We start from the raw sequence: 21,168 nt of genomic DNA, 5'->3' as shown, positions 1-21,168 counted from the left end.
AATGTCTTTGTCAAGGGGGTGAGTGTTGGGGGGAAAGAGGGAGCAGGGGGTACTGAGGCCAGCTAGCTCAGGTTGGGACTATGGCTGGTGGGAAAAGCTGGGCCGGGGCTGGGTGGGGAGAGCCGTGGGCTCAGCAGAAGGAGCCCAGGACAGGCAGGGGCATCTGCCACACACATGGGCTCAAGCATGGCTGGAGTCGCACACAGGTGTGGGGACTGTGGCACAGCTGTGTACACTCAGGCAAACTGTCACAGCCCCGTAGTAGTCACAAGCATGCAGACACACACAAAGCATGTGTATCGCTCTACCGACTCTCACTTGCACATGAAGGTCACACTGCCATGCAGTTGTACATACATGCACATACCCACACAGAGCTGTACATACATGCACGCACCCCTGCATGACACACACGCAGCTCTATATGCTTGTATTGATGTTCAGGCTGTGCACACACACGGGGAGCAGTGCCTGCACTTGCAGGGACCTCTTACCCGCAGGTAAGAGGCACTGTGGTGGGTGCATACGCAGGCACACACAGATGCCACAAGGATCCAGCTTGAAGCAATCAGGTGCCTGGTGGCATCACCCCCATGCAGCAAGCCAGAACTGTGAATTTGAGGCATTCAACCCATGGTGTTTTTAAAGCACCGTGTGTCGCAAGCAGCAAATCCAGCTAGCTCTGCTGCCTCCATCCTAAAGCGCCTGAGGCTGGCTCTGCCCTGCAGTCCATGCTGGGGATGTAAGAAGGGAGAAGAGAAGTCTGTTAAAGAAGTTGTGGCAGGTGGGAAGGAAGTTGGAGGTTTTTGCAGCTATGGGTCACTCGACATCATAGAAAGCAGGAAGAGGAGTAAAGGGTGAGGGGCTGGAACAAACCAGGCCTCCTATCCCTGTCCAGGGGAAATGGGAGCTTGTGGGCATGCGAAGTGCTTCTAGGGTCAGTCCCCAGCAGGGCTGGGCAGAGCCGGGCCACCACGGCTGCAATGCCTCCAACCCTGACGTGGGCTTGCTCCCTGCTCCTTGCTGGTGGAGGAGCTCTACAGCCTTGCACCACAGACGGAAAAGCGGCTATGGGTAAAGTCATGAGAAGAGCGCTGAGACCAAAACCACACAGGCACACACACGTACGTAGCGCCCAGAGTCAGAGCTCCAGCCTAGCCACCTGAACCAGCAGCGCGAGTGCACCCCCCTGCACCATCACTGCTGGCCAAGAGCTGCAGCCCTGGTCCCACTGTCCTGCACCTTGCAAGCGCTGAGATCACTGAGGGAGAAGGGATGGGCATGAGAGAGAGATGGGTAGGAGGGAAGAGTTTGGTGGAGGGGGGCCTTGCTCCTGAGGCAAGCCTGTGTATCTGACGTGAGAGCAGCAGAATGGCAACGAAGGAACAGCTGGGTGTGGGTTTGATTTCCCAGCCTCAGAGGGGACGGTAAGGAGCTCTGACAGACCTCAGCAGTGTCCCTCAACAACGCCAAGATATCCATATGTATCATGCTGCATGTGGTCTGAATTCATGTTTGCTATACCCATTTGGTTGCTCACGTACAATCAAAAATGTGTTTTTCCCCTGCTGAGAAACCCCAGATTTTGCTATTTAGTAGGGTGTGCTTACCTAGCACACAGCAACCAACTTCCACCACTCCAGTCTCACATCCTTTCTTATCAGAGAGTAGCATGGAACAGCACGAGAGAAGCCAGGAGAAAAGATGGTTACCACATCCGGGACAGCAGAGTGCTGCCGGCTGCCCAGACCAGCCTGTGGCAGGAGCGTGGTGGCCTGTTTTCTCACCAGTGTTGAACGGGCAGATTCTCTGTGGAGGTTTTCCTGCAGGCCTGAGCCCCATGGGAGGTTCTTAGGCAGTGCCAAAAAGCCAGCGTGTGAGCCTGGCAGACTCATGCTCCTAAGTCTCCAGTCCGGTTTTCCATGTGCTATGCAAGCTGGTGGCCTTCACATAACAGTTTGGGGGACCACAAAGTTGTGTTTGCAGTGACTTGGGGCACCAGGGAACCACAGAGGTACCGCAGGGGTCTTCAATACCTACAAGTAACAGTGCCTGCATGGAGCCAGCTCATGCAGATGTCCGCTCCAACACCTCCTGCATTTTTCTTTCCAGATCCATGGCCCTAACAATGGACTCCCCGACCACCCCCTTTTCTGCCAGCCAGCTCACAGAGCACAGACTCAGCAATTCCTGTTGTCAGATCCAAGACAAGTTCCTCTCTGTGACGCTCCCTGTGATTTACTCCCACATCTTCATCATTGGGCTGCTCAGCAATGCCCTGGCACTCTGGGTGTTCTTGTGTGGCGTGCAGCGCAGGACCTCCATCACCGTGTACATGAGGAACCTGGCGCTCTCTGACCTGCTGCTCTCCCTCTGCCTGCCCTTCCGCATCACCTTTCAAAGCAAAAGCGAGCCTCTGATCTTCTGCAACATTGTCGGGGCCTTCTTCTACCTCAACATGTATGTCAGCATCACATTCCTCAGCCTGATCAGCCTTGATCGCTACCTGAAGATCATCCGGCCCCTGCAGAAATTTAGGATTCACACTGTATCCTGTAGCACCATGGCCTCTGGGGTGGTTTGGTTGGTGCACACAGCGTTCATGCTGCCTTTCTTTTTTGAGACAGGAGGAAAAGGGCCCTGTGACCATAAATGCTTCCACTTCAGGAGCAAAAGCACCACAGCAGCAGCTTTTAACATGGTCGCAGTAGCCACTTTCTTCATCCTGCTGCTGCTCTTCCTCTACTTCTACAGCAAGATATTTGCCAAGCTCCATAGAGTCTCCTCAGTGAAAGCTCAGCAGCTGAAGAGGACCAGCACGAGAGCCATCGCCAAGACCTTCATAGTCCTGGTCATCTTCATTGTATGCTTCACCCCCTATCACATTGTCCGCATTCCTTACATCCTTGCACAAGTGGGGGCCATTTCTAGTCTGCCCTGGAAGCAGGGTCTCCACCTCGCTAATGAGCTTGTGCTCTGCATCTCAGCCCTCAACAGCTGCCTTGACCCAGTCATCTTCTTCTTCTTGTCCAGCAGCTTCCGGAGGGCTGTGCTCTGCACCATCCAGGGCAGGCTGAAGAGACCTCTCCTAAGGAACTAGGAGGGGCTGAGCCACAGCAGGCCTCTGAGAGAGATATAGGCTTTCCAGCGGGGCCAAGGTCTCAGGCATGACACCTTCTCATCAAGGATTTGCTCTGACTGCTGGTATTTACCAGACAAGACTTGCTGGGAAGATGGAGAAAGAAACTGGAACCACTTCATGTTTCTTCCACTGACATCACCAGGGCTAGAGCTTCCTTGGGAGGGTAAATGAAGAGGAAAGGATAACTGGGACCTTACTTTTTCCTGCACCAGCTCTGCTGACACAGCTGAAGAATTTATTTCCCAGGAAGAATGAAGGCTGGAAGCATCAAAGGAGAAACAGACTTGGCCTAGGGTCTCCACCCAGCCTGGGGAAGGGCAGGTACAGAGCTCAGGACTGAGACAGGCTCTTTCAATCAGAGGAAGAGGAGCAATGGGAGGAATGGGAATGGGAATCTGCTGTGAATGTTTTCTAAGTGCCACATCATCTCCACACCAGAGAAAGCAGGAAAAGGAAAAGGGAGATGATGAGTGCAGAAGCATTGGGAAAAGAAGAGGGAGACACCCATCAGAGCATTGCTTGGGCAGTGGGTGAATATTTTGCTCCATGATGGAGCCCAGAAATGTGCACTGCAGGGCTTGGAGGACAGGCATGCCAGGAAACATTGCAAACCTGTAACCGCAAACCAGGACAATGGTAACTTTTCCTCTCTTGTTGTTACCGCAGTCTTTGTAACTCCAGGTCAGCCTCACTTTTTCTGTGTATTCAAACAGACAGCTCTGGGCTTCCTTTAGCAATTTTCCCGTGCTCATTTCACTGGCATGTTCACCCAGGACCAGCAGCTTTGCCTGGCCATCGCACAGCACTGTTTGGTGCTTGGATCATGCCAAGAACGTCCAGCAAGGGGTCCAACAGCCAAAGGGAATGCACCACAGAAGTGCCTAGCAAGATTTTCTGCCTTTCTTATTCTTTGGTGTCCATTCTCTTCCTGCAGAAGAGAACATTTCCCTGTTCTTTTTCCATTTCATATGCTCATCTGTTTGCTTATTTTAGAAGACTGCAGACTTGGAGACACAGAGTGAGCCTGTCACACATCAGGCAAACACAGCCTGGGCAACGAGGAGGAGGGATTTTCATTCAGATTTTCATTCACACTAGAACTGTTCTAGTAACTGCTTAGCTCAAACACTTGAATAATACTTGGGAGAATAAAATGTTTCGTTAAAGACTGAATCCTCAGACCTTTCAAGTTAAGGTCTGAGCAACCCCAAACCCACTGTAGCTCTGTCGAAGGAGCACCTTAAAAATCAGAGGACAAGACTCACTGTGCTCTTTCATCTCTGCTACTAAAAACATTAAGAACAGGAGAGGGATATTTTTCTCTTTAATGGGGGTGGTGGGAAATACCGAAAGCCAAGCTCTTCCTGTGGAAAGCTGCAAATAAAGGTCACAAAACTGTTCTCATTTTCCGATTAGCGTTAACAAGAGTCAAAGCAGGAATGGTGTGTGGTTCAGAAGCCTCAGCATTGTGACACCAGAGTACGTGCACCCTATACAGCTTGCGGGAAGTCAAGTTTCCCCCCTTGTAAAGCAGAGTCCCTCGACACCTCCCTGCCTGTACAGTAGCACAGAGGCTAGAAATCCTCATGACCCCACACCTGGCCAGCACCCCACGCCCCGCTCCGCAGCGGAGGGCCATGCAGGACACACAGTACCAGTGCAGGTTTCCCTTTTGGGGGAAACAAGAGGGACAATGGTGCAGGTGAGAGATGGGACCCCAAGTGCAGGTGGGGGGCTGGCAGGCAGGAGGAAGCAGGAGGCTGGCAGGGAAGTGGAAGCAGTCCCCGGGCAGTAGGAGAAGCCACAGGGCGAAGGGGCTGATGCTCATTCCCGAGAGGCAGGTGCCCCACGCCATGTCTTCTTTCCTTGATGGTGAAGGCACCTCCTGCTGCTGCTCCCCCCCGGCCCCGAGGGACGCGGGCTGGGCCATCTGCTTCCGGGAGCCAGGGGCACCTCCGAGCTCGGCTCCCCGCAGCTCGGCACGTCCCGGGGTCACAGAGCTGGTCGCCGTCCCTGCAGCCCCGGGCGGTGTCTCTCGGGAGCGCGCCCGGAGGGGAGGGAACAGCGCGGGGCCGGCCGGGGCACGTCGAGAGAACTGCCGAGGGAAACCCGAGCCCCAACCCGGCGGAGCAGCCACCGCCGCAGCCCCAGCAGCACGGCACTAGCCCCACCCACGGTACGGCTCCACTTCTTCACTGTCAGTTGCCCGCCTCTTCACTGCCCCACCGTCCGCGTGACTCCGGAGCCGGCGTCGATTGGCTGGGGGCACGCGAGGCGGAGCGTGAGCGGAGCGGGGCGGGGCAGGGCAGGGCAGGGCGCGGCGCGGCGCGGCGCAGCAGGTCAGTCCTGGGCGGCGCGGGATGCTGTCGGCGGCGGGCAGCTCCGGCCCCGGCGGGGCGGGCGGCTCCGGGCCGGGCCTCGGCGGGGACGGGGACTTCCTGTCGCGGTACCGGCTGGTGTCGGCCAAGCTGCGGCGGCGGTTCCTGCGGAAGCCGAACGTGGCGGAGGCGGCGGAGCAGTTCGCGGCGCTGGCGCGGGAGCTGCGCGCCCAGGAGAGCCTGCCCTACGCGGCCTGGTGCCAGCTGGCCGTGGCGCGCTGCGCCCAGAGCCTCTTCCACGGGCCCGCCGAGGCGGCCGCCCTGGCCGAGGCGGCGCGGCTCTTCCTGCGCCAGGAGCGGGACTTGCGGCAGCGCCTGGGGCTGCGCGGCGGCTTCGGCGAGCACGTGGCGGCGGCGCAGAGCTGCGGCGCTTTCGCCGCCCGCCTGCACCTGGAGCGGGGGCAGCCGGCGCCGGCGGCCGGGCTGTGCCTGGAGCTGGCGGCGGCGCTGCGCGACACGGGCCGGCCCGCCCGCGCCGCCGCGCACCTGCAGCGGGCGGCCGAGCTGCTGGCGGCGGCGCGGCTGCCCTTGGAGGCGCTGCGCTGCCTGGCCGAGCGCGCCTCCTGCCTGCTGCTGGGCCGCGACTACGCCGGCGCGCTGGCGGCGCTGACGCGGGCGCAGGCGCTGGCCGGGGCCGGGCCGGGCGGCGGCGCGCCCGGCGGCGCCTTCACGGACGTGCTGGCGCGGTGCGAGGTGTCGCGGGTGCTGCTGCTGCTGCTACTGCAGCCGCCGCCCGCCAAGCTGCTGCCCGAGCACGCCCGGACGCTGGAGCAGTACTGCTGGGAGGCGCCGGAGGGCGGTGCGGGGCCGGGGCCCGGGGGCGGCCCCGGAGCGGGCGGCGGGCTGCCGCCGGCGGCGAGCTACCTGCCGTCCGAGCTCTTCTTGCTGCTGCAGTCGGCCGTGCTGGCGTGCCAGGAGAAGGACGCGGAGGCGCTGAAGGCCCTGCAGGCCGAGCTCTGGCCGCTGCTTAGCGCCGAGCAGAACCACCTGCTGCACCTGGTGCTGCAGGAGATGCTCAGCCCCGCCGGACAGGGGCTCTGAGCGCTGCCGGCGGCGCGGACGGGCCTCGCCGTGCCTCCGCAGGGCGGTGGGGCCGGGCTTGGACTGGCTGCTTAAGCCACGGTCTCTGTCGGTGTATCCTCTACTTCGCTATTTATTTTTAGTGTGAACTCTGTAACAGAAGCAAGTAATAATTGATGAGCGAATGTGTTCATCTGCTCATTTGTCTTGTGTCGTGGTAAACTACTCGCTGTATGTATTGAAAGTTGTCATGCTTGGAAAAGTGTGATCCCGAAGCAGAGAGGCCGATTCAAGGCAGAACCAGGCTGTTCCTTAAAGAGCTGGCTGCACTGTGCAGACAGGAAAACTTGCTAGGAGGCTGTCACCCGGGGAACATGTGTTGGGGGGTTTGCACATCTATGAATCGAATGTTGCTGGAGTTGCTCTTTAAAAAAAAAACACATTAAAATGAGATTCTTTGATGGTTTGTTCCCCCCCCACCTCCTGAAAACAAAAGACACTGCAGCCAACATGAGGCCGTGCATTTGGCTCTCGAGGGGGACAAAAGGAGTTGGTCGCTGACCTGCAAGTGGTTGCCTGGGGACCGGTGGTGGTGTGACTACATTTTCTGTAGAACAGCTGGTAACCTAGAGAACTCAGACTGCAAGATGGGAAACCTACTACAGCTGAGGGTAATTAGGAGTGAAACTAATGGTGGAGGTGGAGAAGGATGAGTTACTGGGGTGGACTGTTTGCTTGGTTCTCTTCAGCTGCTGTTCCTGTCTGCTGTTGGGCACTTCTGCCTCTTGCTTTCCGCTTACTGGGACCTTTTCCAGTATTTAGGTGAAGAAGGCTAGTCTTCAGATCAGAAAAGAAATGAACCTGCTGCCTTTGGTGCACCCAGCTGTTGCCTACAGGCTTAGCCAAATTTCTGCAGTGTTAAGGTGCGATCTCAAGGAGGGGATGGTTTATTCTGGAAGCCCGAGATGCCCTGGTGGTCCCCAAATAATTGTGTGTGTCGTGTAAATAAAGAGCAATTCTAGTACACCCAGCTAATGGTAAATGAAACGCGCTTGCAGCAAACACGCCTCAGAGACCCTGCAGAAGGCTGAGACTCTGTGAGATAAAAATCCGTGCATGAAAAGTCCTTACGGCCCTCTCCTGTTCAACTAAAATAGATGAAACTGTTACTAGAATATTATGTGGTGGTTATCCAAAAAAAAAAAAAGTGACTGTTGTACTCTAACCTATTTTTAGAGGCTAGAGCGATAGCTGTGTAGAGTGAATTCCCAGACAAGGGACATCTCTAAGGTGCCTAGGTTATCTGAAATCGGAACACTTGAAAACTGCACACAGATAAGTTTTTTGGTCACTGTCGAGAACCTTCCTCGAGGCACCAGGTCTGAGAGCGACTGTAACTACAGTAATTGCAATTTGTGCCGGCAAAGCCGAGCAGACGAGCTCTGCTGTACAGCCTTGTCTGCCAGCAGGACCCTGGGAGAGGCTCTGGGGGTCTGTGCAGGGGCTGGCCCCGGGGCAGTTTCCTTCTCCCGCAGTCCTGGGAGCTACGGGGCCACTCTTTTGCAGAATTCTTCGGGCCACTTAAATCCTGGGACAGAACGGATCGGAGCCTGAGCGCACCCACTGCTGCTCTCTTCGTTTCAGGTGCCTAAATGGGCAGAGACCGTTTGGGGCGAGCTGTGGTGACACCGGCTGACACCGCCCCCGCGGGCAGGCGTAAGCAGGAGCCCCTTTGCCCTGCTCCGCAGGGTGGTCTCACGCCCTGCGTGGCTGCTGGCATCCTCTGCAGCCTTCCCCGAGGAGAGGCGCTCCCGGGTGCCGGACTGCCGCGGAGCTGCCGGGACACCGCGTGGTTGTGCGTGCGCAAAGGCCTGTGGCGTGCAGTGCTGCGATCCTGGCATGTGCCGGGGCTCCGCACCGTGAGCAGGAGGCTGGCGCACGCTGGGCTCGGCTCGCCACCCCGGGGCGGCGAGGGGAGCGGGTCAGGCACCGCCACGGCCCCGTTGCCGCCGACGGACCCGGAAAGCGCAGGGTGCCGGCCTGGGAGCCCGCAGCGGTGCTGGGGCGCTGCGCCGGGAGGTAAGGCACGGGCCCCAGGAGCGCGGCGGGACTCGCCACCGAGCAGAAGTGCCCCTGGGGTGGGGGTGCTGGCCCTGGCTCCCTGGCAGGGGGCTCGGCCGCCTCGCAGCGCGGCGGGGAGCTCCCCAGCCCGGGGGGGGTCTCTCAGCCGTAAACAGCGCGCAGGGCGGTGGAAACGCAGCACACCGCATCCTGCCACGTGAGACCCGAACGCACAGGGAGGCGATCGGCCGCGAGCAGAAGGAGCGAGCTTTTCGTCACGCGAGATGAGAGCTGAGCTACGAAAGCACCGGCGGGGCCCAGGGCAAGCAGGACTGGCGGCGGGCGCTGCTAACCGAGCCCCAGCGCGCTGGCTGCCGGAGGCCGGTCGCCTGCGGCCGAGGAAGGAAACTCCGCTTTTAGCCGCCTGTTCCCTCCGCGCTTCCCGTCCGGGCCGGGGCAGGGGCACTCGCTGCGTTGCAAGCACCGTCCGGCAGCTCTGAGCAAAGGGAAAATGCACCCGCCAGGCCCCGCCGTCCGCGCTGCCGGCGGGGGGTAAACGGGGAGGGGGGCGGGGCCTATCGGTGGGCAGGGGCTCGGCGGGCTTGGGCGGGTCCCCGTGGGTGGGGCGGGGCGGTCGGTTACTGCGGGCGCTGGCAGGAGGCGGTCTCGGCCCGCGCAGCATTGGGCGGGGAGCGGTCACGTGCTGGCGCGGGGCTTGTCGGGTAAGGGGCGGCCGTTCCGGTCCCTGCGCGGCGGCGGCGGCACCACTATCACCACGCGGCACGGCCATGGCGGACGGGGACGGTGCGCAGCGGCGGGAACCGCCCGGGTGGTGTCTCGCCCTGCCGGGCGCGGTGTGCTTAGGCGGGTGGGGGCTCGGGAAGCTCCGGCGGGGAGGCGTCCGTGCGGGGCTCGGGGCCGACATGGCGCCACGTGGGGGAGGGTCGGCGGCGGGCCCGGCCCGGAGGCGTTTGGGGCTGCGGGCGCCCTCGCGTGCCTGCCCCGCTCCAGGCACGGCGGGGCCGCTCAGTGTGTCGTTTCCGCAGGTTCCAGCGTGAAGAAGCGGCGGAAGAAGGAGAAGCGGGTGCTTCCCGATGAGGATGTAGCGGTGAGCGCGGGGCCGCCGGTCCGGTGGGGGGGCTGCCCGGGGCCAAGCTCGGGGTGCCTGGGGGCTTCCCTAGTCCGATCCGTGGCGGCACGGTGGGACGGTCCGTCGGGCCCTGGGGTAGGACTGGGGGTAGTGGTGCTTCGCAGCGTGCCCGAGCGGGCTTACCCCCCGCCATTACCGGAGCGAGCGTGGCGGCTCCGTGGGCAGTGGCCGCGCTGCGTGGCGGGCAGCGGAGCCGCCGCGTCGGGGGCGGTTCACGGGCCGCGTGGAGGTGGCGCGTGGGAGCGCGGGCCTCTGGGTTTCCCTTCTCTGATCTCGGGTAACTTCATCCGCCCTCAGGACATTCAGCACACGGAGGAATTTTTCATCAAGCCCGAGTCTCGGATCGCCCAGCTGGACACGTCTCAGTGGCCCTTGCTGCTGAAGGTAGAGCGGGTTATAGGCAACCTTGTGGCCTGTCCCTGCTCCTTTTGTCCTCTCTCAGTGCAGGCCTGTGGAGATGCACAGCTCTTTCTCTGTGTAACTCTACTGCTAAGAAACTGCATGCGTGACACTCAAAGCAGAGGCAAACCCTCTGCATGCAGAAATAGTATTATAAAGTTTGTCCAGCGGTATCATTTGCATGCCTGCTTTCTAAGTTTACCATATCCTGTAAAGACCCCATCGGATTTCTTAAGATATTTATTTCGGTCTGACCATGGTCTGTGGTCTGTGTAGACTTCTGACTTGCTTGTACTGAGTTTCTTGGGTACGCTGGATTTATCCTGCATTGTAAAGGTTGGTATTCTGCTGCTTTCCTGTCTCTTCCAGTGCAGGACTTCTGTTTCTTTCTCTTCCTGTAAAACATTGTTGTGGTTTTATTGTTGGGTCGCTTTCATTTTGGAAGAGGCTCTTTCACTTAAATGTACAAATCAGACGTGTAACTGGGGAGATGTATTGGGGCAAAGCAACGTTGAAACCAAGGTGAGCTCAAGAACACTTGTAACTTTTGCTTGGATTTTGTAGAACTTTGACAAGTTAAATGTGATGACGGCACACTACACACCTCTTTCTTCTGGTGCTAATCCCCTGAAGAGAGAGATTTCTGACTATGTTAGGTGAGTGCGATAAGGGCCAGAGTGGTTTCTTTTTCTTTCACAGTTAATATCTTCAAAACATTTTCTGTTCTGGATTCCCCTTGTACCTTTCTCCTTGACTCGGTGCCTTGCTACTAACCAGTAAATGTCTAAATAGGACCTGCTGGTCACTTCCTGTAAAGTTTGCTTTGTTCTGGGATTGTGGCTGGTCTGTGGACGGACAGGCAAACACTTGAGGAATTCTCTGGGGTCTTGTAGAAAGTCCTTTGGCCTGCTAAGCTTTGAGACTGCTTGGAGTTTGTTTGTAGTGTTTGGTTTAAGTGCAGAGTAGCGATGAGCAGTCTGGGGAGAAGAGAATTCTTTGACCATGGAATATATCACCTGCTGTGCGCAGAGCAGCTTGATGTGTGCTCACTGAGAGCAGCTGTGAGGCTTATCGCTTATTTGGCTCTATAGAAATACATTTCTTCGCAGTCATGACAAATATTGTCAGTTTTGCGCTCTTGCTGTGTTTACCCTGATGCTTAGCTCCCACTCGTTGTCATCTTGCACTATAGGTCTGGCTTTATTAACCTCGACAAACCTTCCAATCCATCTTCCCACGAGGTGGTTGCATGGATCCGACGCATCCTTCGAGTAGAGAAGACTGGACACAGTGGCACTCTGGATCCTAAGGTGACTGGGTGCCTTATTGTGTGCATTGAGAGGGCAACACGACTGGTCAAATCTCAGCAGAGTGCAGGTACGTTTATTGCCTGGGACTATTTACGGTCTAAGTGACTGGGGAGGTGTGGACTTCTGGAGACAAAATGGAGATTTCCAGTCTTTGAAAGGGCCACCCTTAGTCTTCAGTGCCTTGAGCTTAAGGGTTGCTTATCCTTCTCACTCCAAGCCAGTGAGGGTGCATCCATGCTGTCACAAGGTTTTTTTTGATTGCTTCTCTGGGGCTTGTGCTGTTTTAAGTCAGTGAAAACAATTCTGACAGACTGGTTTCATGTACTAACTGAACTTATGGCCTCAGCCTCTACCAGTCCGGTGAAATAAAACTCCGTGAAGAAATAAATGTAGCTGAGGTTTATTTTGTTGGAAGAATAACCAACTCCATAATAAACTGTGCGCACTTCCTAGGAGGGGTGGTTGTGAAAATTTCAGGGCTCTGTGGATGTGTGGCTGTGAAGCAGTGTGGACCTTGAGGTCAACATTAAATGCAAGTGGCCACTCCTGACTGCTCTTGTCGTTCTTTCAGGCAAAGAGTATGTGGGAATTGTTCGGCTGCACAATGCAATTGAAAGTGAGGCTCAGCTTGCCAGGGTAAGTCTCGGCATGCTCTTAGTCATGCTGGCACTTTACATGCAAAGTGTTCAGCATCGGTGGGAGATGAGAGGGTAGGACTGGAGCTCAGGCGCGCTCTGTGTGAGGTGATGACGAAGTTTATCCATTCTCTGAGTGCAGTGGTGCTGCCCTCCTGCAGCACCCCGATTCCTGTTCTAGGGTCTGGGTGCTGTGCAGCCTCCAGAGACCCTCTAGTCTCCCAGTGTCCTGCTGGGGGCTGCTGTGGTTTGTGGCTGGCTGCCTGCAGGAGTGAAGTGCCGGCAGGGTTGGAGCCCCTGTTTGGGGGGTTCTGTCCCCACTGAGATGAGGGATGATGTCTGATCACATACTGCCACCTGATGAAAAAGCCCAGCTGTGCTCACTGGCAGCTGGGTAGCATTTTGACCATGTCACTGGTTCAGATTGGCTTTATTAAATATGACATCACCAAATTATGATGAACCTTGTGGTTTCTCACTCATGGAAGTGGTTGTAGTTGCTGGAGACCCCAGGGTGCTCCTATGTTAGGGCACAGGTGCGAACTGTTACTTCTGCTTTACCCTCAGGCAATAGAAACTCTGACAGGTGCACTGTTTCAGCGACCACCCCTCATTGCTGCTGTCAAACGACAACTGAGAGTCAGAACCATCTATGAGAGCAAGCTGGTGGAGTACGATCCTGAGAGAAGATTAGGTAAAACAGGGCTTTCCTGCCTTCTTCCTATTAAGCTGACAGCTGATAAAATTTCCTGTGAGATGGGCTGTTTCCTATTCTTGGCAGATGTCTTCAGACATAAATCCTTACCACCATCAAGCAGTAACTGCTTTATGCATTACTTTGGTGTGCTGAGAAGCAAATCCCATCTATTTTATGTACTGCTGCATCCTTCATTGAAGAGCCAAATGATGTCAATTAGATGGCATTAGCACTCAGTGCAAAGATGACCTTCATCTATCACCCCAGGCTGATGGCTCTGTGAAGGGTTGGACATACAGCTTTTCTTGGAGGGAGCTTCTAGATGTGGTTCATTTCTAGATATGTATTTAAATACTCTTCTGTCCTGTCCTGCATTTCAGGTATCTTCTGGGTGAGCTGTGAAGCAGGCACATATATCCGAACACTCTGTGTTCACCTTGGTTTGCTGCTTGGTGTGGGGGGCCAGATGCAAGAGCTCCGCAGAGTGCGCTCGGGCATCCTGGGAGAGAAGGTAGAGTGGTAGCTCTAACTATAACCAGCAAATCTGAAATTGTCAGAATTGCAAGAGTTCCTTTGAACTGTGTTAGTTTTACAGTGTTAGGAGGAGGTATAGGTGCATGGCAGTTGGGAGGAGTTTTGTGAATAGTCCCAAAAACATGGGAGCTTTTGCCATAGATGGTCTGTAACCAAAGTGTTGAGTTCAGTTCAGGGTGTTGCCCCTGTTCTGGTAATTAAGCTTTGGGACAGTGAGTGATTGGGAAGTGCACCATGGTGACTGAAAGTTTGTTTTATGCCACCTGTGTTTCTCAGCCTACAGACCATGCATGTGCTACAAGTTCAGGCGTGTGAGCTGTCTGCTTAGCAATCCATGACTGCTTGGTGTCAGGGCACAATGCAAGGAACATGCTTCATTGAAATGAGCCTGGGAGATGCAGTCTTGTGTGATCTTGAACACTTGTACAGTCTTTTCAGTCTGGTCATAGCTGGATCCTGCTGCCGGTCCAAACTCCAGAACTCAATTTCTTTCCTTGCAAAGCAGGAATATTGGAGTGCAAGTGCTTCCCCACCCATCTGTGCTCTTACCACAGCTGTAATCGCTGGCAGTCATTTCTGAATTCCAGGTGTTGGGTGTTTACAGCTGCTTCAAGAATTTATTCCATGTCACAGATTGAAGAGCTGGTTAATTTAGACTTCTACTCACTAATCTTTGTCTGGAAGTCCCAGGTATTTGTTTAAGTTCGGTCATATTTCAAAGTTTCATGTGGACAGACCTTATACACTAGATCCAAGTGCTGTCTGAGATTAGGAAGGTTGAAGTCTGTGGTAGCACAAGTTAGGCTGACCTCAAGCTGTTGATGGAAAGTATTCTTGCCTCTTTTGCTTTTTTGATGTTTCTGACTTGGGCATCTGTTTTTTACTCCCTTTCAGCACACTATTTGCTGTTGGACTTCATCTGTTTTCTTGTGTGTGTTTCGAGTTGGTGGCTGGTAGAGTTTAGAGGGGTTGTGTCTTTGCAGGACAACATGGTGACTATGCACGATGTACTGGATGCACAGTGGCAGTATGACAACCACAAGGATGACAGCTACCTGCGAAGAGTTATCCTGCCATTGGAGAAACTGCTGACTTCACACAAGCGGCTAGTCATGAAAGACAGTGCAGTGAGTTCCTGAGATAGTGCCAGTTGACAGCCAGAGACTGCAAAGTGTCCTCCTAACTTGTACAGCTAATATAATAAATGGGGGATCAGGATCCACGTGGTGTTCAGTGCTGTCCTGATTGTGAGCTGTGTAGGAGCTAGTACGGGCTACTGCCAGGTCAGCAGTAAGATGCAAGAGCCAAGAATTGAGTGGCAGAGAAGCTGCTCTCCTCACTTCAGGAGGATGCTGATGGTTATGAGAGATCTGCCTCACATGTTTGCTGTGATAGGTGGTTTGCTTTGCTTGCTTTTTCAAAAGCCCCCAAGTTTTGTATAGTGAACAATAAGAAATAGATAAATAGGGATGTTACTGCTGGGACAGTAATGGCAATGGGAAGCTAAAATATTACAGGCACTTCTTAGCTTGTTTTTATTCTCTAATAGCTTATAAGCCCTCCTGTTCCCTACATTTTTCAGGTTAATGCCATTTGCTATGGAGCCAAGATCATGCTGCCTGGTGTCCTGAGGTATGAAGATGGTATTGAGCTTAATCAGGAGATTGTTGTCATCACTACAAAAGGAGAAGCTATCTGCCTAGGTATGAAACTCCTTGTTGTTCTTGTGCCCAGCTAACTGCAGAAATAACGGACTGCTTTCCAGTGAATGCACAACAAATGGGTCCCTATGCGCAAAAGGTTTAAATAGTGCTTTCTGATGGGGACTGTGGGTTAGTATGGCCCAAGGCAGCTGGTGTTGGGCAGGATGTTAAGAAACAGCGGCTGGATCAGTCCTTGGCAAGGTGTGAAGAGTTCTTCAGCCTGGTTTCAGCTGCGTGATGCTCAGGTGCACTCTGTGTGTGAGGTGATGACGAAGTTTATCCATTCTCTGAGTGCAGTGGTGCTGCCCTCCTGCAGCACCCTGATTCCTGTTCTAGGGTCTGGGTGCTGTGCAGCCTCCAGAGACCCTCTAGTCTCCCAGTGTCCTGCTGGGGGCTGCTGTGGTGTGTGGCTGGCTGCCTGCAGGAGTGAAGTGCCGGCAGGGTTGGAGCCCCTGTTTGGGGGGTTCTGTCCCCACTGAGATGAGGGATGATGTCTGATCACATACTGCCACCTGGCACATCACACTTCCTGAGCAGGTCAGTGTAAAAGGACTTGAGCAACTACCAGCTTCTGTGAAGTGACTCGAAAGGGTGCTTGTTCTAACCAGGGTCTTCAAAGAAGCTGTGTAGGTGGCAGGTGCTGACATACTGTACGGATGGTCTGTCATGGTGCTCAGTGCTGCATGGCCTCATTCTCTGTCCAGACCCACGGGACTGAGGGGCCTTGGAGGTGTAACACAGCCAAGCTGTTCCTCTCTGTTGTTTGTACTGCTTGCACTCTGGTCATCTCAGGGACCTGGCAAGAAAAACAACTTATTGCTAGGATTAGTCTCCTCTAGTTGGGCTCTGCAAGGTTTTGGGAGCTGATGAAGGAGCAGCACTGCTCCTTTCTATAGTGGCGTGATTCCTTGAGCTGCCTGGAAGTGCTCCAGCAGCTGCTCACAGAGCTCTTCCCCATCCAGTGGTGGTGCTGCTCTGGGAAATGGCTGGTCTTACTGTGTTCACTGATCCAGAACCAGTCTTCCGGTGTAAGCTGGAGAGGCCTGTGCTTATGGTATCCACGACTGATGTGCTTGCTGTCTTTGAACAGGGCAGCTCTCTGAAGCGTTAGTCCAGAACTTACCTCCAGTGAGCTTTTGGGGTGGGGGAGTGTTGCTCCTCTTTGTGCTGACAGAGGAAGAACAGGCTGAACGCAGCAGGTTCCTGTGTCGCTATTGCAGTTCTGCTGTTAAAGAGTTAATGAACTCTGCCTGCTTCTGCAGCCATTGCCTTGATGACCACAGCAGTCATTTCTACCTGCGACCATGGCATTGTGGCAAAGATCAAGAGAGTGATTATGGAGAGAGACACATATCCCCGCAAATGGGGTCTCGGTCCCAAGGTGAGTGGCGTGGGGGTGTGGTCAGTCCCAGGGTGGTGAGAGCCCAGCTGTTGGGATGTGGGACTCCGGGCCCATCGGGCAGAGCTGTGCCCGTGTCTTCTCCAGGGCCTCGGTCTAATTCTTCTGTGCTCTCCTGGAGCCACATGGTGGCGCTTCCCAGTGCCAGGGCTGTGCCAGCCCAGTGCTGGTAGGAGCAAGGCTTTCCCTCCCAGTGGAGCCTGGGCAGCTCTACCCGAGGCGCAGCTGGGGCTACTGCTGGTGCTCAGGTGTGGGCTCCTCAGGTCTGTACAGCACCAGCCCTCCTCTGGTGAAGAGCCAAATGATGTGAAGTGGATGGCATTAGCATTCTGTGCAAAGACGACTTTCATCTATCACCCCATACTGATGGCTCTGGAGGGGCTGGGCAAGGACCTGCTTTTCCTTCTGGTGCAACTGCAACAGTGCCAAAAAGCAAATTGTCTTGTGAGACACCGAATTATGCCTGAAGGACAGGAGCAGTGGGAACACCCGTTGTTGGGTTCCTCTCCTGTCTCAAGCATGTGGTAGTCACAGAAATCAGCAGGTCAGCAGTGCTAGCTTAACTACAGCCAGGCTGGCATTTCACTGTGGTGAGTGACGTAGCTTGGACTTAAAACTCGGTGTCAAGTTGCTGTGGCTCATTCCATTCCTGTGGTTCAGGTGAAATGTGGAAAGCTGTGGGGACGCATGCACATATATCTCGCAGCAAATGTGAGGTAATGCAGGCCAGTTCAAGCATCTTGGAGTCTTTAGCAAAGCCTTGCATTTGCAGCTGGAGTGGTTCAGCTGAAATACGGCAGGTCATTAAACTGGAGAAACCCAGTCAAAGATCTGAGCTCCATGATGTGCAGAGTCATCTTACTCTGCTGCTGTTACTTCCCCCACAAATTAGCCCTTATTTACTGATGAAGATGCCTCCTGTCTGAGTTTTGTAGACTGCTGTGCAGGGCATGTTTTGTGTGACTTGTTAGAAGGTCCTTGAAGTGTTAAATCAGTAACGCTGTATTTGTTGGCTTGGCTTCTTCCTGGATTACCTCCTCTTAGGCCAAGTGGCTGAAGCCCTGGGTAGGATTTCTCCTCCCTGGAGCTGCAGTCTGACTTGTTGCATGTTGCTCTCAGGCTAGTCAAAAGAAGATGATGATCCAGAAGGGTCTGCTGGACAAGCATGGAAAGCCCAACGAGAGCACACCAGATTCCTGGAAGAAGGAGTATGTGGATTACAGGTGGGTATAGGGTGTGTGGCTCCCGCATGGTGGGCAGAGGAGAGCCCCATGCAGCGAGGGCAGGGCTGGGTGCTGTGTTTGTGCTTGGAGCATATTAGGCCTGGCCCAAGGCTGTCTGGACCTGTGGGGTGGGGTGCGGTGGCATTTCTTGTAGTCCCAGGGAATGTGCTGCTAGTGGGCAGCACCGGAGGGAAAGGCTCTCAGCAGACAGTTATCCCTTTCTAGCCTGTGCTTGTGGTTTTAGAGGGAGTCAGTCTGCTAAATTAAATGGGGAAGGCCTTGCTGTTGTCCAGCCCAGCTGGCCCTGATGCAGGCTGCAGGTCTTCCCCACACCAGCCTCCCCACCCAGTGCCTGGCGTGGGTTAAGGAGCCCTTGTGAGGGGGACAGGGCTTTGTACTTGTACAGAGCAGTGAGAGGCAGCAGCTGTCCTGCTCAGCCTGGCAATCTCTTTCAGGGATGCTTCCAAGAAAGAGGCAGCTGCCATTCCCCGAGCTGTTTCAGAGCTGGAGAGGGCTCCAAAAGTGAGTATCATTAGTGCTCTCTGGCTGTAAGATGGTTTGGGCCGTGATGAAGAGTGGATATGTGCCTGTTCCGTTAGGCAGTTGGTATCAGGTGCTGGATTATGTGCTACTTTGGTTGTTTTACAGGGGGTTGTGTTTCATATTCTGGGAGCCTAGTGCCCCAATGTGTGTTGTGGTTGCGTGGCTAGTTGAAAGATGGCCTGTTTAGGGCCTTACCCCTGGGTGTTTGTCTCTGGGATGTTGTACTTTGGGTGTGAGTCCTGTAGCACAGTATGAGAATGAGCAGCTCTGACTTGTGGTGTATGAGCTGCAGCATCCAAGGAAATATGTTGTATGGAGCCACAATGGGGGTTTGTGGTGTCAGAGAACCTTTCTGGACACTACAGACAGTTGCAGAAATACCCATGCAAGAGTTGCATCTGAAGTTCCCTAAGTCAGGGCTTGTGCCATGATCTAAGGATCTAAGGGCTTGTGCATGCACTTGGAAAGGTGCAGCAGTGTTTCAAACTCTGGAGCGTCTGGGGTACAGGAAACACTGAGAAATACGGGGTGCAATTCTGGCAGAAGCAAATCCTAGACAGTGTATGCTGGAGGGGACCACTGGCAGTCTGTAGCTCACCCTCCTGCTCAAAGCATTGTTAACTGCGAAGTTTGATGGAATCGGGCAAAATAGTTGCAATGGGCTTGCAAACAGTTTTCCCATCACTTGAGCTCCTTCAGAAGATGGCGTGTCTGACAACATGTTCCCCTAACAGAGGAAGCGAGAATCGGAGAGTGAAAGTGAGGAGGCTGTGACCCCACCATCCCCTGCCACCCCACCACCAGAGGAGCTGAGCAAAAAGGAAAAGAAAAAGAAGAAGAAAGAGAAGAAGGCCAAAGAGGCAGCTGAGAGTGGGGGAGAGCAAATAGAAGTGGTATGTAATGGTGCTGCCATGGTACAGTCCAAGCATGGGAGAGATTGCTGTCTCTCCCTAATACCTCCAGGATAAACACATCAGCATCCTGCTGTGCATGTCCCCAGAGTGCCAGGCTCCCCACAGGCAGAGAAAAACGTCTATATAGGTGCATTTGTAAACCAAACTGGTTGAGGGTGGTGGGAGATTGGGCAGGTGAGGCTTGTGGGGTTGGATCTGCAGTGGGGCAGGGATGGGGTGAGCAGCCAGGATGGGGTATACGTTCCTGCCAGGCCACCTCTGTGCTCTGGTGCCCTGTAATGGGCCCCTGTGGGAGGATGGTGCCTAGCATGGTGCTGACATTCAGTCAGTGTGCTTGAGCGCTTGTATGGTGGTGAGGGAGGATTGCGGCCATGGGGAGCCTGCACTGTGTCTGTAGTGGGGCTGTTCCTTCTGAAATGAGCAGTGGGGGATTCCTTTTTGATGCCTTCCTGACCTCTCCAACCTCTTCACAGACCAGTGAGACCAGCACCAAGAAGAAGAAGAAGAAGAAGAAGAAACAAAAGGAGGTAGAAGAGAGCTCGGAGTAAGCGACTAGATCTGTCCAAAGCAGGCGACCTCGTCGGTAGAGAGGGAGGAGTCTGAGGCCTTGAGAAAAAGAGGACTGGCTGCATGGCAGAGGGGCCAGCAAGTTCCAAGTTCCTTTTCTGCTGTATATATGAGTGAGCGGGTGTGTTTGCCCAGGATACACCCTGCTCAGGTACCCCTCCTCATCCTGTTTTAAGGGTTGCCAGAGGAGTGAGATGCCTGACTGCCCCTGCACTGGATTGTTCTCTAAAGCTGAACACCATGATGCCAATAGAAGTGGTATCTTCAGGGAAGCTGTAGCTCCTGGCTCTTGCTTGGTGTCTCTGTTTTCACCTTGAGGGGGAGGAATAACGTTTCTCCCCTCTTGTCCTGCCTCTTTCTTCCTTTTCTTCCAAGGTCGGAGCTGTTATCTGACAGTCGCAGCATGTGTTGGTGTCTGGAGGACTGGCTTTGTCATGGCCCATTTGGACGGGAACAGTCAAATTGTTTATTTGAAGGGCTCTGGTTTGTTTTAATGTGGCCATATGCTTGGCTTGACCCTCAGCTAGATGAGATCAAATAGTCCACACAGATATTTTTCAGTACTTTTTTTAACTTTATCATAAAAGGATTAGAACATTACATTCCTGCTTTTTGCTTTATAGTGCGGGGACCTGCTTGTTAGTTGTCGGCTGATCCCCAGACCCAGTGACCTTGTCAGTGTGTACCTCTTGCAGGCTCTTTGCTCTTCTGTACCCAGTTGTTGGAATGAGACTGTAGTGCTTTCAGTTGCCTTCCCTGGTTTTGATATCTAATAAGCTCTGAAGGCTAGAGGTGGGGATGCTGCTGGGGGGCAGAAGCAAAGTGACCAGAAGGTGGCTGGCCAGTGTGCTTTTCTAAAGGGCTGTTGGGACCGGAGTCCTTGTGAGGAAAAGCTTGGCCAGAGGCAGCTCTGCAAAGGGCGCTGGGTGTGGGGCTTGAGTGGTTTCAGAAAGACTTGTCCTAATTTCCTTATCTGGGGTGGTTCGCTGGGGGCAGGAGGTCTCCTCTCTGTCACAGGGGTAGTGCTGAGCCAGGATTTTAGCCCCTTTTAATGGGGAAGAATCCAGGCTGCTTTGTTCTGAGCTTCATCCCTAGATGAGATGAGATTTTGTAACATTTGTCTTAGCCTCGTGCATTGCTTTTGTCTTAACGGTCTGACTTTCTCCCCTCCAATGCTAGGGATACACACAGGCAGTGGGGCCAGCAGCTGGTGGCTGTCAGAACCTGAGCAGAAAAAAAAGTCCATTTTTATTTACTCTTTTTTACATGAAAATAAAAGCCCTATTTTTGAACAGGTGATTTTCTTGCTCATCTGGCTCCTATAAGAGGTCAGTGGTTTGTTCATGGGGAGGGGAGGCAGCTTCATGCATGTGCGTGCTGCAGCTGGGCATGTAAATGGCTGCCCCTTCTGCCCAGCCTTTGTGCTGCTCTCCTGAAGAAGCTGCTGGTGCAGAGAAGTCATGTTGACATGGACCATCACTAGAAGGGGCCTT

General features: G+C 54.5%; 3 protein-coding genes and 5 non-coding genes across 8 annotated transcripts; all 8 read left to right on the top strand.

Moving 5' to 3' along the window:
- The first annotated feature begins 2,128 nt into the window (after positions 1-2,128).
- On the top strand, positions 2,129-3,100 carry LOC143164348 (putative G-protein coupled receptor 34). The gene has a single exon (XM_076346808.1). It carries the CDS (start codon positions 2,129-2,131, stop codon positions 3,098-3,100), a length of 972 nt encoding a protein of 323 aa, XP_076202923.1.
- A 2,402-nt stretch (positions 3,101-5,502) lies between these two features.
- Positions 5,503-7,564, top strand: LOC143164496 (40-kDa huntingtin-associated protein-like). Its single transcript, XM_076347154.1, has one exon. The coding sequence runs from the start codon at positions 5,503-5,505 to the stop codon at positions 6,559-6,561; it is 1,059 nt and encodes a 352-aa protein (XP_076203269.1). The 3' UTR covers positions 6,562-7,564.
- A 1,774-nt stretch (positions 7,565-9,338) lies between these two features.
- On the top strand, positions 9,339-20,972 carry DKC1 (dyskerin pseudouridine synthase 1). Its single transcript, XM_076347151.1, has 15 exons — positions 9,339-9,405; positions 9,648-9,709; positions 10,049-10,135; positions 10,715-10,806; positions 11,343-11,527; positions 12,032-12,096; positions 12,663-12,789; positions 13,173-13,303; positions 14,310-14,453; positions 14,909-15,029; positions 16,292-16,410; positions 17,548-17,651; positions 18,107-18,173; positions 18,929-19,087; positions 19,582-20,972. Exons 1-15 carry the CDS (start codon positions 9,390-9,392, stop codon positions 19,654-19,656), a joined length of 1,554 nt encoding a protein of 517 aa, XP_076203266.1. The 5' UTR covers positions 9,339-9,389; the 3' UTR covers positions 19,657-20,972.
- LOC143164771 (small nucleolar RNA SNORD17) lies at positions 12,199-12,442 on the top strand. Its single transcript, XR_012996134.1, has one exon. It is a non-coding gene; the product is annotated as a small nucleolar RNA SNORD17 (small nucleolar RNA).
- Positions 12,994-13,069, top strand: LOC143164774 (small nucleolar RNA SNORD83). The gene has a single exon (XR_012996137.1). It is a non-coding gene; the product is annotated as a small nucleolar RNA SNORD83 (small nucleolar RNA).
- LOC143164769 (small nucleolar RNA SNORA36 family) lies at positions 13,477-13,611 on the top strand. Its single transcript, XR_012996132.1, has one exon. It is a non-coding gene; the product is annotated as a small nucleolar RNA SNORA36 family (small nucleolar RNA).
- On the top strand, positions 15,288-15,531 carry LOC143164770 (small nucleolar RNA SNORD17). The gene has a single exon (XR_012996133.1). It is a non-coding gene; the product is annotated as a small nucleolar RNA SNORD17 (small nucleolar RNA).
- On the top strand, positions 16,725-16,800 carry LOC143164775 (small nucleolar RNA SNORD83). Its single transcript, XR_012996138.1, has one exon. It is a non-coding gene; the product is annotated as a small nucleolar RNA SNORD83 (small nucleolar RNA).
- Positions 20,973-21,168: the final 196 nt, after the last annotated feature.

The sequence above is a fragment of the Aptenodytes patagonicus genome, chromosome 9 (genome assembly GCF_965638725.1).
Source record: "Aptenodytes patagonicus chromosome 9, bAptPat1.pri.cur, whole genome shotgun sequence".
NCBI lineage: Eukaryota > Metazoa > Chordata > Aves > Sphenisciformes > Spheniscidae > Aptenodytes > Aptenodytes patagonicus.
Note: the sequence above shows the minus strand (reverse complement) of the source record. Positions and strands in the feature narration are given on the sequence as shown.

What these genes read in the sequence shown, in the direction of transcription:
- DKC1 (XM_076347151.1), top strand. An exon ending in TTCCCGATGAGGATGTAGCG is followed by an intron (nt 9,710 to 10,048) that starts GTGAGCGCGGGG and finishes ATCCGCCCTCAG; the next exon opens with GACATTCAGCACACGGAGGA. An exon ending in TAGTCATGAAAGACAGTGCA is followed by an intron (nt 14,454 to 14,908) that starts GTGAGTTCCTGA and finishes TACATTTTTCAG; the next exon opens with GTTAATGCCATTTGCTATGG.
- LOC143164348 (XM_076346808.1), top strand. Translation starts at nt 2,129, where the DNA reads ATGGACTCCCCGACCACCCCCTTTTCTGCCAGCCAGCTCACAGAGCAC.
- LOC143164496 (XM_076347154.1), top strand. Translation starts at nt 5,503, where the DNA reads ATGCTGTCGGCGGCGGGCAGCTCCGGCCCCGGCGGGGCGGGCGGCTCC.